The sequence below is a fragment of the Podarcis muralis genome, chromosome 14 (genome assembly GCF_964188315.1).
Source record: "Podarcis muralis chromosome 14, rPodMur119.hap1.1, whole genome shotgun sequence".
NCBI classification, from domain to species: domain Eukaryota; kingdom Metazoa; phylum Chordata; class Lepidosauria; order Squamata; family Lacertidae; genus Podarcis; species Podarcis muralis.
Genome location: NC_135668.1, coordinates 29,203,767 through 29,217,228, shown reverse-complemented (window position 1 = coordinate 29,217,228; position 13,462 = coordinate 29,203,767). Strand labels below are relative to the sequence as shown.

The 13,462-nt window shown below is 49.5% G+C and overlaps 1 protein-coding gene across 10 annotated transcripts in view; it reads left to right on the top strand.

The window, feature by feature from the left end:
- Positions 1–13,462, top strand: part of TLE3 (TLE family member 3, transcriptional corepressor) — a 54,974-nt gene that overhangs the window by 22,683 nt on the left and 18,829 nt on the right. For 7 of the 10 annotated variants that reach the window (XM_077919098.1, XM_077919097.1, XM_028705550.2 and 4 more), the window contains exons 7-10: positions 8,357–8,561; positions 9,716–9,732; positions 12,108–12,227; positions 12,550–12,600. In XM_077919098.1, coding sequence (XP_077775224.1) covers positions 8,357–8,561; positions 9,716–9,732; positions 12,108–12,227; positions 12,550–12,600 — 393 coding nt within the window. The remainder of the gene's footprint in view (positions 1–8,356; positions 8,562–9,715; positions 9,733–12,107; positions 12,228–12,549; positions 12,601–13,462) is intronic. The other 3 variants (XM_028705556.2, XM_028705554.2, XM_028705549.2) reach the window with 1 other exon arrangement.

Here is a 13,462-nt window from a genome sequence, read left to right as displayed (position 1 = left end):
CAAACAACACTGCCGCTGCCCTGAGCTAAAAGCAGCCTCTCTGCTAGGCCCATGTTGCTGCTGTGTCTCCAGAGGGCTGGAGACCAAATGCCTGGTTTAAATTTCTCCCAGCAGCCGGGGCAGAAAGAGCTTCTGTCTTGTTTCTTGCCCACACATGGTTTTAATTATCATGTGCCCCCCCCCCCCAGTTTGTTGGCTGCTGGGCTCTTGAGCAGCCTGAAGAATGATCCTGTACTTTATTTATTTCCCAAAACGTTTTTTGGGCCACCATCGGTTCCATAAACTCATCCCCTGCCCTATAAAAAGCATTATTCAGAATAGCAGTTTGCACAGCCCACTAAGGAAGACAATAACGCAATCGGGTTAAAACAGTGACCATTGTGCATTGATTCAAAAGCCAGTTAAAACTATTTAGTTGAATTAATTCAATGAAATTGATGAACATGATCCAGTGATGCCAGCTTTTCAAAGTCCAATAGTTGTTCTGCCGCCCCCTTGCCTCCTAGTGCCCCCCAAGTAATCCCACTGCCCCCAGGAGGGCAATGCTGCCCCCTTTGAGAACCACTGCTTTCAGAGCATCTGTATTCTGCTCTTCAGCCAAAAAGGCTCCCAGAGGGGCGTACATACAATCGACCCAAACAAGGCAGCCCCTGCCTGCACAGACTTACAATCCAAAAAAGACACGGCATTCGAGGAAAAGGGGACAGGGAGGGAAGAGGAAAATGAAATCTCCAGTTTCTGAACGCTTGTTCCTAGAATGAGCTGCTGGTGCAGTTCAAGGGCAGAAAATGCCCAATAGAGCTGGACCTCCAGCAAAGCTTTCCCATGGCATCAGTCCTAGGCAATGACTGCCCCCAGATGACAGCTGAAGGGGCCTGATGGAGCAAGCTCAGCTTCCCCTCCAGTCCTGGAGCTACTTCACCTCCAATGTGCAGATAAACTGTAAGAGGCAGGTGCCTTATACAGTGTATAAGGCCAATGTAGCTCAACACCATCTACACCAGGGCGGTCTTAACTTTTCATACCACTTGGGTCTCTAGAGTGCTTTGACATGGAATCTGTTGGCTGCACACTGCCTTGTCCCACAAGGGGTGGGGGAAGCGAGGCCAAAATTTGACACCCCCCCCCACAACCCATTGCAGTGCAGGAATTACAGCCAAATTTAACATGGCCCGGTTGGGAAAACCTGCTGAGACGTAGATGGGCTGGCTGGCTTAATGCAAAATGGTGCCAACAGGGACTAACTGTGGGCATTAATGGAATGTGCAAAGCATTCACATATATATATATATTTAATGCATCATTTCCTTACTTAAATCCCTCTGTGAATTTTGTTTTTTAAAAAAATATATATTCTTTGCAAGATGACCTTCCTTGCATGCCTGGCAAATCTAGAACTAAACTATGAAATTAAGCCCAGAGTATTTGCTCCCTCGGCCAATAAAGCGAGATGAACGCCGCAACCCTAGAGTCGGTCACGACTGGACCTAATGGTCAGGGGTCCCTTTACCTTTTTATTTGCTCCTTAGCACATCCCGCAGGATGCAATATGGGAAGCTTTGCTTCAAAACGCTCCTGAAGAATCTTGGAGTTTGTTCTCCTTTGTGTTACACACACACATATTTTAAAAATGGTCGCCAATTGCTAGCCCTTCTCCTGGCTTCGCTGAGGTCTGTTCTGTCTCTGTTTCGCCGTTGTAGTGCAATGTGTGATGTTGAACTGGGGCGGTTTGGTGTTTCCCTTGCCTTGCCTTGCTCCAGGAGGTGCTGCAGATCCTACAGGCTCTATCTAACTGGGTTTTATTTGCTGACTCAAAACACCTGCTGATTCCTGGTTCTTTGGTAAACAGCCTCCCAAATGCATTGAGGCAGCACAGGTGTGGCTAACACTTTGTCCCTCCAGGTGTTGCTGGGCTGCAGCTCCCATCATCCCCATCTGCTGAGAGTTGTGGTTCAAAATAGAGTCCCGTGTTGGCTGCCAAGGATGCAGAGTCAGGGCAGGAAGCAGTGGCGTAGCGTGGGTTGTCAGCACCCGGGGCAAGGCAAGTAATTTGCGCCCCCTAACCCATGGATTTGCGCCCCCTAACCCGTGGATTTGCGCCCCCTAACCTGTGAATTTGCCCTAACCCCAGATGTTGCGCCCGGTGCGGCCGGCCCCCCCTGCACCCCCCACGCTACGCCACTGGCAGGAAGAATCCCCTTGGGTTTAGGTCACAGGGAAGCCAGGGCCTTGCCTTTGTTCAGCTGAGTCCCTCCCTCAATAATGGATGTTTTAGTTACTTAACTTCTTGTTCCTGTTGATGTTGCTAACATGACACGACCTGAACTCTTTCCTGTTTGTTCTTCTGCTGTAGTACTTCTGATTGTGAATGGTAATATTTGGAATTCTACATGTTTGTTTTCTCTCATGTTTGCTTGTAAAAAATGAAGGTAGATGAACCCTTGGGTCAAAAAGCAGCCTTGCTATGACACCAGATTCACCCCCCAAAAAATCCCTCTGCCCCTTAACAAATTCCTTGTTTCCTAGGCATATTTTTTCTCTCTGTGTGTCTCTCTTCTTCCTGCATGGTTATAATGGCTCATGGAAATAGACTGCTTGCAACAGTGACAAGACTGTTTTGCTCTGCAAAGGACTCCTTTGGTGGGGAGGGGGGACTGTATTTTGGAGCGGAGGAACTTTAATGTGCAGATCAAAGCTTTCCCCATTCATTGCAGACAAAGGAATGTGATGACATATGGAAACACTTTGAATGGGCCTTGTTCGTTTGTGGTGGGTGGGGCCCACTTCGCTGCCCCTCCGGGTGCCTTGCAGTTGGCGCAACTGCCCTAGTCTCCAAATACCTTGAGACCTCTCCATACGGAGAAGCCTGTCAGGTCTAGGTTAGATTACTGCAAAGTGTTAAACGCTGGGCTGCCCTTGAAGACTGTTTGGAAACAGCTGCTTGTGCTTGTTGGCAGCCAGATTCTCGACGGTGGCCAGAAAGTCCAAACATCCGTTGCCAGTTATGTCCTGGCTGTACTGGCTGCCAAATTGTTCTTACACCTATGAAGTCTTAAGAGGGTCCAGTACCCTCATACCTTAGCCACATTGCTGTTTTTTCAGCCGGAACTTGCCGGAACGGGCACCTCTCAGGTGGGCACCATTACCATTATAAATGAACAAGGGAGGCATTTATAGTGAGTTCCAGCACCTCTTTTTCTAGAAAAATAGCTCTGCTTTTATAGATCTTTGACTGCATGAGCTTTCCCGGATCTCAACGTCTTAATCTGAGACCCTTCTCTGGGTGCCACACTTGAGATGCCCAAAGGGTGGTGATGAGAGACTGGAACGGCCCTTCTCAGTGGTATCCCCATGTTTGTGGAACATTTCCTCCCCCCCCCCCCCAAATCCTGGGAGTTGTAGTTCATTAAGGGTGCTGAGTATTGTTAGGAGACACACATGCTCCTCACAGGGCTACTGTTCTTTGACAATTAATCCCTCCTTCCCAGGGAACTCTGGGAATTGTAGCTCTGTGGAGGGAATGGGGTCTCCTAACAACTCTCAGCACCATTAATGAACTACATCTCCCATAAGTATTTGGGGGGAAGCCATGAGTGTTTGAAGGGACATCATAGTGCTTTAAATGGATGGTGTGAATGCTGTTTTGGGGGGGCTTTGCTGCTTGGCGTGGGGGAATAGTGTGAAATGGGGGTCGGGGTGGGGGAGACTGCTCTGTGCCTGAATGGGCTCCTCTTTTCAAAGGCTGCAAGGCAGGTCACCGCAGCCAGAGGCAGATATTGGAATTCAATTTAGGTAAACAATTGAGGCCTCTGAACCCCCACCCCACCCCTGCCCTCCTCCAGCAGGTAATTGCTTCCTGGATGAGATGGAGTGCAAGCCTCTCTCAGCTCTGAGAGCGGATAATGGCCCACCTGACAGATTTCTCCAAAGCAGGAATTATTGTGCTCCTGTGGATCTCTCTCTCTGACTCAGAAGGCTGACAAGGTTGCGCTTGGCTTAGGCGGAAATGTAGCTTGCTTTCACATTTACTGAGGACCAACCAAGAAACGACTCTTACCCAGGAGATTGAGGTGGTGGTGAGAATAAGAGAGAGAGGAGAAGGCAAAATTTCAAATATATGTATGGCTGACAGGAGTGGGGGCCTTGTCAGCATATTATACTTCTGCTCAGAGATCTGTCTTGGTTGCCAATTTGCTACCGTCCAAGTTCAGGGTGTTATTATTATATTATAAAGCCCTTAACTGTTGGGAAATCTTACGTAGTGGCAGTTGTCCACAGAGGCAGCTTAAAGTCCAAAATAGTTTATTGCTGCAGAAGATAAGGCTTCAGTACCATAGTTCTGGACGTTGATAAATACATATAGCTTGTAGGCTTTGCAGATACAGAACATTAAGTATTTCTGTTGCTGCAACAATTGTAGACATTGTACAGACTCGAACTCACTTCTCAAGACTGACCTTGACACACAGCACAAGACACATGAGCTGACATGCCTTTATCACCTATAGTTAGGCTTGGTCCATTAACATAGCAATTGTCTTGGCTGACCTTGCACTTGTTGGCTTATCTCATACATGGAGTGATTTATGCTTATTCCCTGTTTATTGATATCCGGCAGGTGCTTTCTCTGTACTCTTTTTGGTGCCTGCTAAAGACATTTTTGTTCAGACAGACCTACTAGCCATGATGGCTCTGCTCTGCTGCCATAGTTGGAGGAAGCAATGCTTCTGAATACCAGTTTCTGGAAATCACAGAAGGGGAGAGGGCTCTTATGCTCGAATCCTGCTTGCTGGATTCCTCCAGGCATCTGGTTGGCCACTGTGAGAAGAAGATGCTTGATCAGATGGGCCATATGCCTGATCCTGTAGGCTCTTTTTAGATTCTTAACTATAACACTTGAAATGCCTTGAGCCTTTTTGGAGTTTCAAGAGAGACTTCCTGGATTATCTCCTATCCCTTGTTGCAGACCGAAGCAGAGCTCTCTTGAGGACACTGGGACCTGCCACGTAATGAGTCAGGTCCTTGGTCCATCTGGCTTAGTGTTGTCTGCACCCTGACTGGCCGCGACTCTCAGGGAGACTCTCCCAGTCCTTCTTGGCGATGCCATCGAGGATTGAACCTGGGGCTTTCTGCATGCCAGGCACATGTTCTGCCACTTAGCTTGCGGTATATCTCCTATGGAGGCCTGTCTGGTTCCTCAGTCTGAGAATGTGTCTCTTGCAGCACCCAAGAAAAGATGGATCCCCCCAACTTCCATGTTTCTGGAAGGGACAAGCCAAGGGAGAACGATAGAGGCGGGTGCTGTGTCTCCTTGCCAGTCCCTGCACTGCACTCAGAGCTATAAGGAAAGTGCAGGTTCTGCTTCCAGCGTTGCACCTTTTTGGAAGAAAGAACACATAAGGCAGAAGCATCAGAGTAATGTGCAACATGACCACATGTTTGGCTCTCCTCCTCCCTCGCCCAGTCGCCTTGTGCACCCAGGGCACAATCATTTATTTGTTTGTTTGCTGTGTGTTTCATAAAATTTATACGCCACTTGATTATAGAGAAACCTCAAAGCGGTTGACTTTCTGTCCCTCCCCACCCCTGCCTTGCGTCAAGCCTCTGAAACCGAGCCCTGGATTCACTTTGTAGCTCTGGAAATGATTAGAAGACTTGACTAAATTTAATGCAAGTGGTGAACCATTAAATCGGTTAACAAAGCCATGAAGCAGGATGTACATAATCCAATTAAAACCACTCTACATACCAAGATATTCATCTGCCCAGACATCCTTATATGGTGGCCGTAACCTCTCATATCCTAACAGAAATTCTTCCCTGCGCACTGAACTTACGGCATCCTTTTGTATCACCGGTATATTGAGATAAGTGCTCCCCACCCACCACCCAAGTTGGCTTTACGAACTTGCAAGCCAGCCTTCCACCCAGATGGGGGCAAAACTGAGAGGGAGGGAGAATTTCCAGGCTTTCAACTTGCCCTACATCATTTAACCTCCTTGCTCCCAGGAACCCCACCTTGACCCATAGCAAATGAAAGGGATCTGGCACATTCTCTTTAACACACATCCCTCTCCCTCTCCCCTTTGCCCTGCCGGTGAGCCTGTGTTGTGCTATAGAGGTAACTGATCCCTGTTAAGTGATCTGGTGTAATCCGCTGAGATGAACTTGGGAGGCAGAGGGGACAGGACACCAAGAGGTTCCTAGCTTCAGGCAGCCGTCATGAGGTCACTTGCACACTTATTCCTTGGTTTGTTTCTCTTTTTGAAAAACTGTAAGAGTTGGAAGGGACCCCCGAGGGCCATCTAGTCCAACCCCCTGCAGTGCAGGAATCGCACCTAAAGAATCCCTGGCAGATGGCCAGCCAACCTCTGATTAAAAAGCTCCGGTGAAAATGCATGTGCACGTATCACACTTTTGCTCGTGTTGTTTGTTTCAACTTGTAAAGGTTTGCCAAACACACAAGATACTGATATCAGGCAAACACCTTCACTGTACTGTTTTGGGCACCTCCTAAAACCATTTTTTTAAAAGGCAAGCCTACCCAGATGTTGAGAAAGTTGATGCGAGTTTTAATCTGTTTTTAGTTTGTTGTTATTTTAAACTTTTGGATATCTTAAATTATGGCTGGTGATTCTTTTTATTGATAACACTGTTTATCTTTTTTTGCAAACCACTTTGAGGGTTTTATTTTTTTGCAATCCAGTGCTGTATAAATTTTGTGAAATAAGTAAGATTGGATTCCTAAAAGAGAGAGAGAGAGAGTAAGTTTAATAGTACTACAGTTAAGAAACCCAACCCCCCAATTAATCTGTCCATAAGTAAATTAATATTAAATGCATGCTGATAAATAATGCCACACAAGACCACACTGTTATGTGCAACTAATGGCAGGGGAGCTATCACCCCTTCATTTTAAAAAATGGAAGTAGTTTCCCACCCCCACACTCCTGCTAACACGCACTGAAACACTGCAGAGTGCTACCCTTTTTTGCCACCCTGATTGTGAGCCCCAAGTCAAAACAAAAAAAATTCCTTCCAGTAGCACCTTAAAGACCAACTAAGTTACTTCTTGGTATGAGCTTTCGTGTGCATGCACACTTCTTCAGATACACTGAGTATCTGAAGAAGTGTGCATGCACACGAAAGCTCATACCGAGAACTAACTTAGTTGGTCTTTAAGGTGCTACTGGAAGGAATTTTTTTTTGTTTTGACTATGGCAGACCAACACGGCTACCTATCTGTAACTGTGAGCCCCAAGTGAGTGTGGTTAATTACCTGGCATTGAGCATGGCCTGTTCCCCCAGTGCCTGGCTGGGTTTGATGGGAGTGGCAGTGGAAAAACACCTGGAGGTAGGCAGCAAGTTGACAAAGACTCCTAGAGGAAAGGAGGGGATCATTAACTAAGGACAGGCGCAAGCTTCAGGTTTTCCAATGCTCTGGCAGGAAGGCAAATGCTATCGGTGCTGTTTTGGCCTTGGCTAGGATTGGGAAAGTTTGCATACCTTGTTATTACCACCACCACCACCATCATCCTGCCTTTCAGGATGCTAAATCCTTTCAAGGTTGCTGGCAAAAAAACAAAAACCAGTGGCTATGCTGTGCCTCTGAATACCAGTTGCTGGAAGCCACAGGAGGGGAGAGGGGTCTGCTTGAGGGTTTCCCACAGGCGTTTGGTCAGCCACCATGAGAAGGGAAAAGTGGACTGGATGAGCCACTTGAGTGATCCAGCAGTCTCCTCTTAGGTTCCTAATCTTGCCTGCATTTTCTTCTTCTTTTGATTGGTTTGCAGTTCTTGTTGAAAGTCTCTCTCTCTCTCTCTCTCTCTCTCTCTCTGTCTTTCTCTCTTCTCCCCCTCCCTTCTCCGCAGCCTGCACTTTCACTTGCTTAATGTTTCATTTTAGGTTTGATTCCCCAGGCCTAAAGCCAAAAATAAACCTGGCCCAGGTTTGCCATTCAAATCTCAGAATTCCAGATTGCAGAGCTTTTAAGTACTGTCAGTAAAACTCAAGGCAATAAATGCTTATCCTTAGCACGTATCAAAGTGCATAACCTTTATACTGTTTCGCCTTTAAAAAACACACACAATGTAAACTCAGTTGTATCTAGAAGTATGGGTGTGATGCCCAAAAGTACATAAGCAACTTTTTACAACTTTGTATTTATTTTTTCCCTGCATGAAGGCTTGGAAGTACTAACCTTTCCCCAGCCTTGCAGCCACCGTCCTTTCAAGCTCAAGTTTTCCTTCCTTCCTTTTTTGTCAATGTAATTTGACCATCTGGATTTGATTAGGTTTTTGTGAGAGTGATGCGCCAGGTCTCGTCGCAGCGCTTCTTACCATTGGCTTTATTGCAGCAGCAGCAGCTCCAGGCCCAGCACCTCTCCCATGCGGCCCACGGCCCCCCTGTGCAGCTCCCGCCCCACCCCTCGGGCCTGCCGCCACCTGGGATCCCACCGGTCACAGGGAGCAGCTCGGGGCTCCTGGCTCTCGGGGCGCTGGGAAGCCAAGCCCACCTGACGGTGAAAGATGAGAAGAACCACCACGACCTGGACCACCGAGGTGAGGAAAGGGCAGGCGGGCCTCTGAACCCCTGCTTCTAAAATGGGTTGTGGGTGTAATTTCCATTCAGGAAGTATGCACCATCCATTCAGAGTACATGGCTTCCTCCCCCAAAGAATCCTGGGAACTGTAGTTTAACCCTCACAGAGCTACGGTTCCCAGCACCCTTGGAGAACTACAGTTCCCAGAATTCTTTAGGGGGAGCCCTGTGCTTTAAATGTATTGTGTGGAGATATGCAGTCTGGGAAATGCAGGGGGGGGTGGCATTAATGTAGGCAGGTGGTTTCCCCAAAATGTTTTTGCCTTAATCCAGGGGGAGGGACTCTTTATCAGTTCAGGGGCAGCATCTTCTCGCAGGCAGCCAGAGGCAAGAGAGGGCAGAGTAATGGGTGGGGCTCTTTTTGTGCCCTTGGCCCAACCAAACAAAAGGCAGATGTTTCTACATGCCCACAGCTCCATCCTCTTGAGGCAGGAAAATGCACTTGAGGGAGGGGACAGGACAGGGCCTAGGAAAAGCGTGACCAGGGGCCAGATAGAAATACACTGAGGGCCACTCTGTGACTGAAGTTCTCCATCCATGTCTCAATCCATTCCCAGACTAGTGAAATTCCTACCCCCCCCAAAGGATCTGTGGATCTCTTCCACCAGCAAAAGAGCTTTTCCAGCCTTCTTCCCTTGACAGAAAACAGCCGCCTAGTTAGTTGCCGGAGAAATCTCTCTGTCTAAGGACCAACATGGGAAGGAAATGGGTTTCTTCCTCCAGATTTGGAAAGAAACGTGTCAACAAACCATTTTGCAGTTATTTACTTTTTAGTTGCCCTTTTTCCTCTTTGTATGTCTGTTCCATTTTCCCCCCTTGTGTGGTGCTGCTTGTTTGGCCCAGTAATTGTTTGCCAAAAAATAAAATAAAAGGAGCGAGGGGGTTGCTGCCGTCTGGGCCAAGATTCCTTCCAGAGAACAAAGATGAAAAGGCCAGCGGGGCTTTTTATCAAGCCAGACCAGAGATCGCTACGTGCAAAGGAACAGTTGGGTTGATGTTCTATTTTAAGACTTTCTCCCTTTTCCCCCTGCCTTCCCCACCCACTTCTTTTTGTGCTCCCTTTCAACTCGGATGCCTCCGACCTCTGTGCCAACTCTGCCTTCATTCCTGGAAGATCGGGACGCCAGCGCAGTAAGTCCCCTTTCCTTCCCCTCTGGACATCACACCATCTTTGTATTGAACGCTTGATGAGTTTTGCCATTCCTTGGGCTCGGGCTCTCCTTCCATCAAAAGTCATGTTTTAGAAACTTCAACTCCCCAGAAAAACGTTTCTCCATTCCAGAGTCAGGAATATCTGTGCCGGGCTGTCCTGGGATTCAGGCAGGGGACATTTTCAGCCTTATCCGGAGACACCGTTGAACATTGAACTTCACGCCTTCTGCAGGCGAGGCAGCTGCTGTACCCCTGAGCTTTGGTTCTGCCACTGTTTCCCTTGGATTCCACTCTGCTTAGACTTTCCCTGCCACTTGGATGGTCTTGAGATCATTGGATTCAGCTTGGTTGGCACCCGCTTTTGCCAACTTGGTTTCCTCTAGGTGTTATGGACCCAGCTTCTATCACCCCCAGCATCCGAGATCCCTACTGGAGGGAGCTGTGGTCCAAAATACTTGGAGGGCACCAGTTTGGCAAAGGTTGCCCATAGTGGTCGGATTCCCTGGAGGGGAAACCACCACTGAATTAGGGTGACTTCCCTACTCTTTTTTCTAACCATTTGGCTGTTGTTGAGATTGTCTCAACCGTTGCCAACAAGAGCGGTTCAGTCTGAGCTGATGACCTGGGGGATTGGGGGCGGGGAGTGAAGCGAGAAGCCCCCTCAGCAATTAGGAAGCAATTTCATTGCTGGTAGCTGTTCCATTATCTTGGGTCATCTAATCTTTTGGGAAGGACTTGGGTGATTACGTTGTGTGAGGCAGGGACGTGGAAGGTCAGGCAGTTAACTAAGCTTCTCGAGGACGGCGGCCCCCCGCCCTGCTCCCTCGTGGCCATCCATCTGGACATTAATGGTCCTTGGTGGGGCTCAGCTTCCAGCTACAGTTATGAGGGCTCTGCTTACTCTTTCTGTGTTGAAAGAGAGGCTGTGAGGAGAGCAGGAACAAAGTGGCCCAAACCCTCATTATCATCATCCTTTGAAAATGAGGAAGGCTGAGGGAGGGGTCTTTGTAGACTCTGCCTCAGCTATTCTCCACCTCTCAGCTCTAACTGGAGGAGGGGATGCCCCTGAGGCGCAAAGTTCCCCCCTTTTTATTGATTTCCTGCCCATCTGAGGGACGCCAACGGCCCCTCAGAGTGTCAGACGCCATGACAGGGCAGAGCCATCTTGGTGGGCATGGGGAGATAGTCCTCAGCAGCCCCCCTCCCCCGAAAGCTCTCATGAAGGGGCTGGTGGGGGAGTTTCTGGGGCGATGCAGCATTTTTGCCAAATTAGGGTGAGGGGGGCAGGGCCTTGACACTCATAGATCCATCTCCAGGTTGCTTTGTTCACAGTTCCTAATTGGGTTGCTGCAGCAGCAAAAATATCGAGATAGATGTATTCTGAGGAGGGGAGATTCTTGGCGGCCTGCCTCAGTGCCTCCAGAGGCCCTAATGCGATTCTTCCTCGGGAACCGTGAGCCTTTTCAGCATGACTGGCTGAGAAGAAAAGGCGGCTGGTTGATCCCCAAAGCAGCTTATTGGGGATACGAGGAGGGAAACATGAACTGCTGGGCTTCTCCCATTCAGTGGAGAAAGAAAGGGAGGATGGGGGCTGGCTTAGAGTCATTTTATCTTTAGCAAAAGGCTTTTGCCGGGTTGGGGGGGGGATGAAGGTTGAGTTCTGTGGAGAAACAAAATGCCTGTAATTTTGGCTACAGAGGCAGGAGATGCCAAGAGGCCAGCAGCTGTTTTCAGAATTGCGTTCTGTGTGTGACATGCAGTGGCAGTAAAGTTTAAGCCTGAGCTTCCCCATCCCCACCCCCAATTATTAATTAATAAAAATATTTGCATAAAAATATACATCAAAGCAGTTCAGAGCAATAAAAACATATAAAGCCATCACATACTTGCAAAACATTTAAAAAGCACATTTAATTGGCTGCGAGACAGGATGTCCTTTGCCAAATTGGCACCCTCCAGGGGTTTGGAACTACAACTCCCATCAGCCCTTGGCATCAATGCTGTGACTGGGAATGATGGGCTTCGTAGTCCAGAACACCTGGAGGTGCTGCTGGGCTGGGGAATCCTGCACTAGGAAGTCCTAAATCTAGAAAGGGGACGAGGGACCACAAATCGAAACAAATTCGCTTCTCACTTTTAAGATTGGTACACAGTTTCTAAGTCATGTGTCTGAAACGTGCACACAAGTTGGCTATGTGCTGTTGTGGTCTTCTGCCTTGGGATGGTTTGGGGCAGTGGTTCCCAAAATGGGTGGTACCACCTCAAGGCGGGGCGGGGGGAGATAATAACAAGGGGGTGCACTAAGAGGCAAGTGGGCAGCATAACCCTCTCTTCTTTTTCTCCTTCTGTTCTAGAATAACTCCATCTCCCCATCAGAGAGTTTGAGAGCCAGCGAGAAGCACAGGAATCCCACCGACTACAGCATCGATTCCAAGAAGCGGAAAGCGGAGGAGAAGGACAGCATGAGCCGATATGTAAGTCTTACAAGCCCCTGTTGTGCTCCCCATCTGACCTTGTTTTGGCCAAGGACCATAGATCTCAGGGCGGTTCACAAAAGCAGAACTCACATGATAACGGGTCAAACCTCAAACTGTGACAATCGCGAAAGTCACATCATATTTTCCCCCCAAGCGCAAACCTGTCATCTTGCCAAGGGACAGTGTAGCCGCAGGACTAATAATGACTCATCCACTACTTCGCAGTAGGCAGAGGGGAGTGTCGTCCTAGGCAGCCCTTGCAGGCTTTAAGGAGGAGGCGTTTTCTGTCTTTCAACTGAGTCACTGCTTCTTGTTTCAGGACAGCGACGGTGACAAGAGTGATGACTTGGTGGTGGACGTCTCCAATGAGGTATGGCAGAGGGTCCCTCTCCCTTTCAGTCTCAAACAAGAAGTCCACTTTAACCTTATACAGTGGTGCCTCGCAAGACGAAATTAATTCGTTCCGCAAGTTTTTTCTTCTTGCGAGTTTTTCGTCTTGCGAAGCACGGTTTCCCATAGGAATGCATTGAAAATCAATTAATGTGTTCCTAGGGAAACAGCTTGCCAGGCTGGCGGTGCGGAGAAGGGCTTTTCTCCCCACCGCAAGCCTTCAGGACAGGTACGGGAACAGAGGGGAAGGCGCGCAGCGCTTTCCCTCTGTTCCCGGGGCTTGCGTGGGAGGAGGGGTTTTCCTCCCCACCGCCAACATTCAGAACAGCATTCTGAATGTTGGCGGTGGGAAGGGAAACCCTCCTCCCACCCCAAGTCTCGGGCGGCGGGAGAAGGTGTCCCCGCCTGCCGCCCGGCTTCGGAGCAATGCTCCAAAGCCGCGCGGCGGGCGGCAGCGTTCCCGTCCCCCCGCCCGGCTTCGGTGCGATGCTCCAAAGCCGCGCGGAGGGAGGCAGCGTTCCCGCCCCCCCCCCCCCGGCTTCGGTGCGATGCTCCAAAGCCGCGCGGAGTGAGGAGGAGTTCCCGCCCCCCCCGCCCGGCTTCGGTGCGATGCTCCAAAGCCGCGCGGAGGGAGGAGGAGTTCCCGCCCCCCCCGCCCGGCTTCGGTGCGATGCTCCAAAGCCGCGCGGAGGGAGGAGGAGTTCCCGCCCCCCCGCCCGGCTTCGGTGCGATGCTCCAAAGCCGCGCGGAGGGAGGAGGAGTTCCCGCCCCCCCCCCCGCCCGGCTTCGGTGCGATGCTCCAAAGCCGCGCGGAGGGAGGAGGAGTTCCCGCCCCCCCGCCC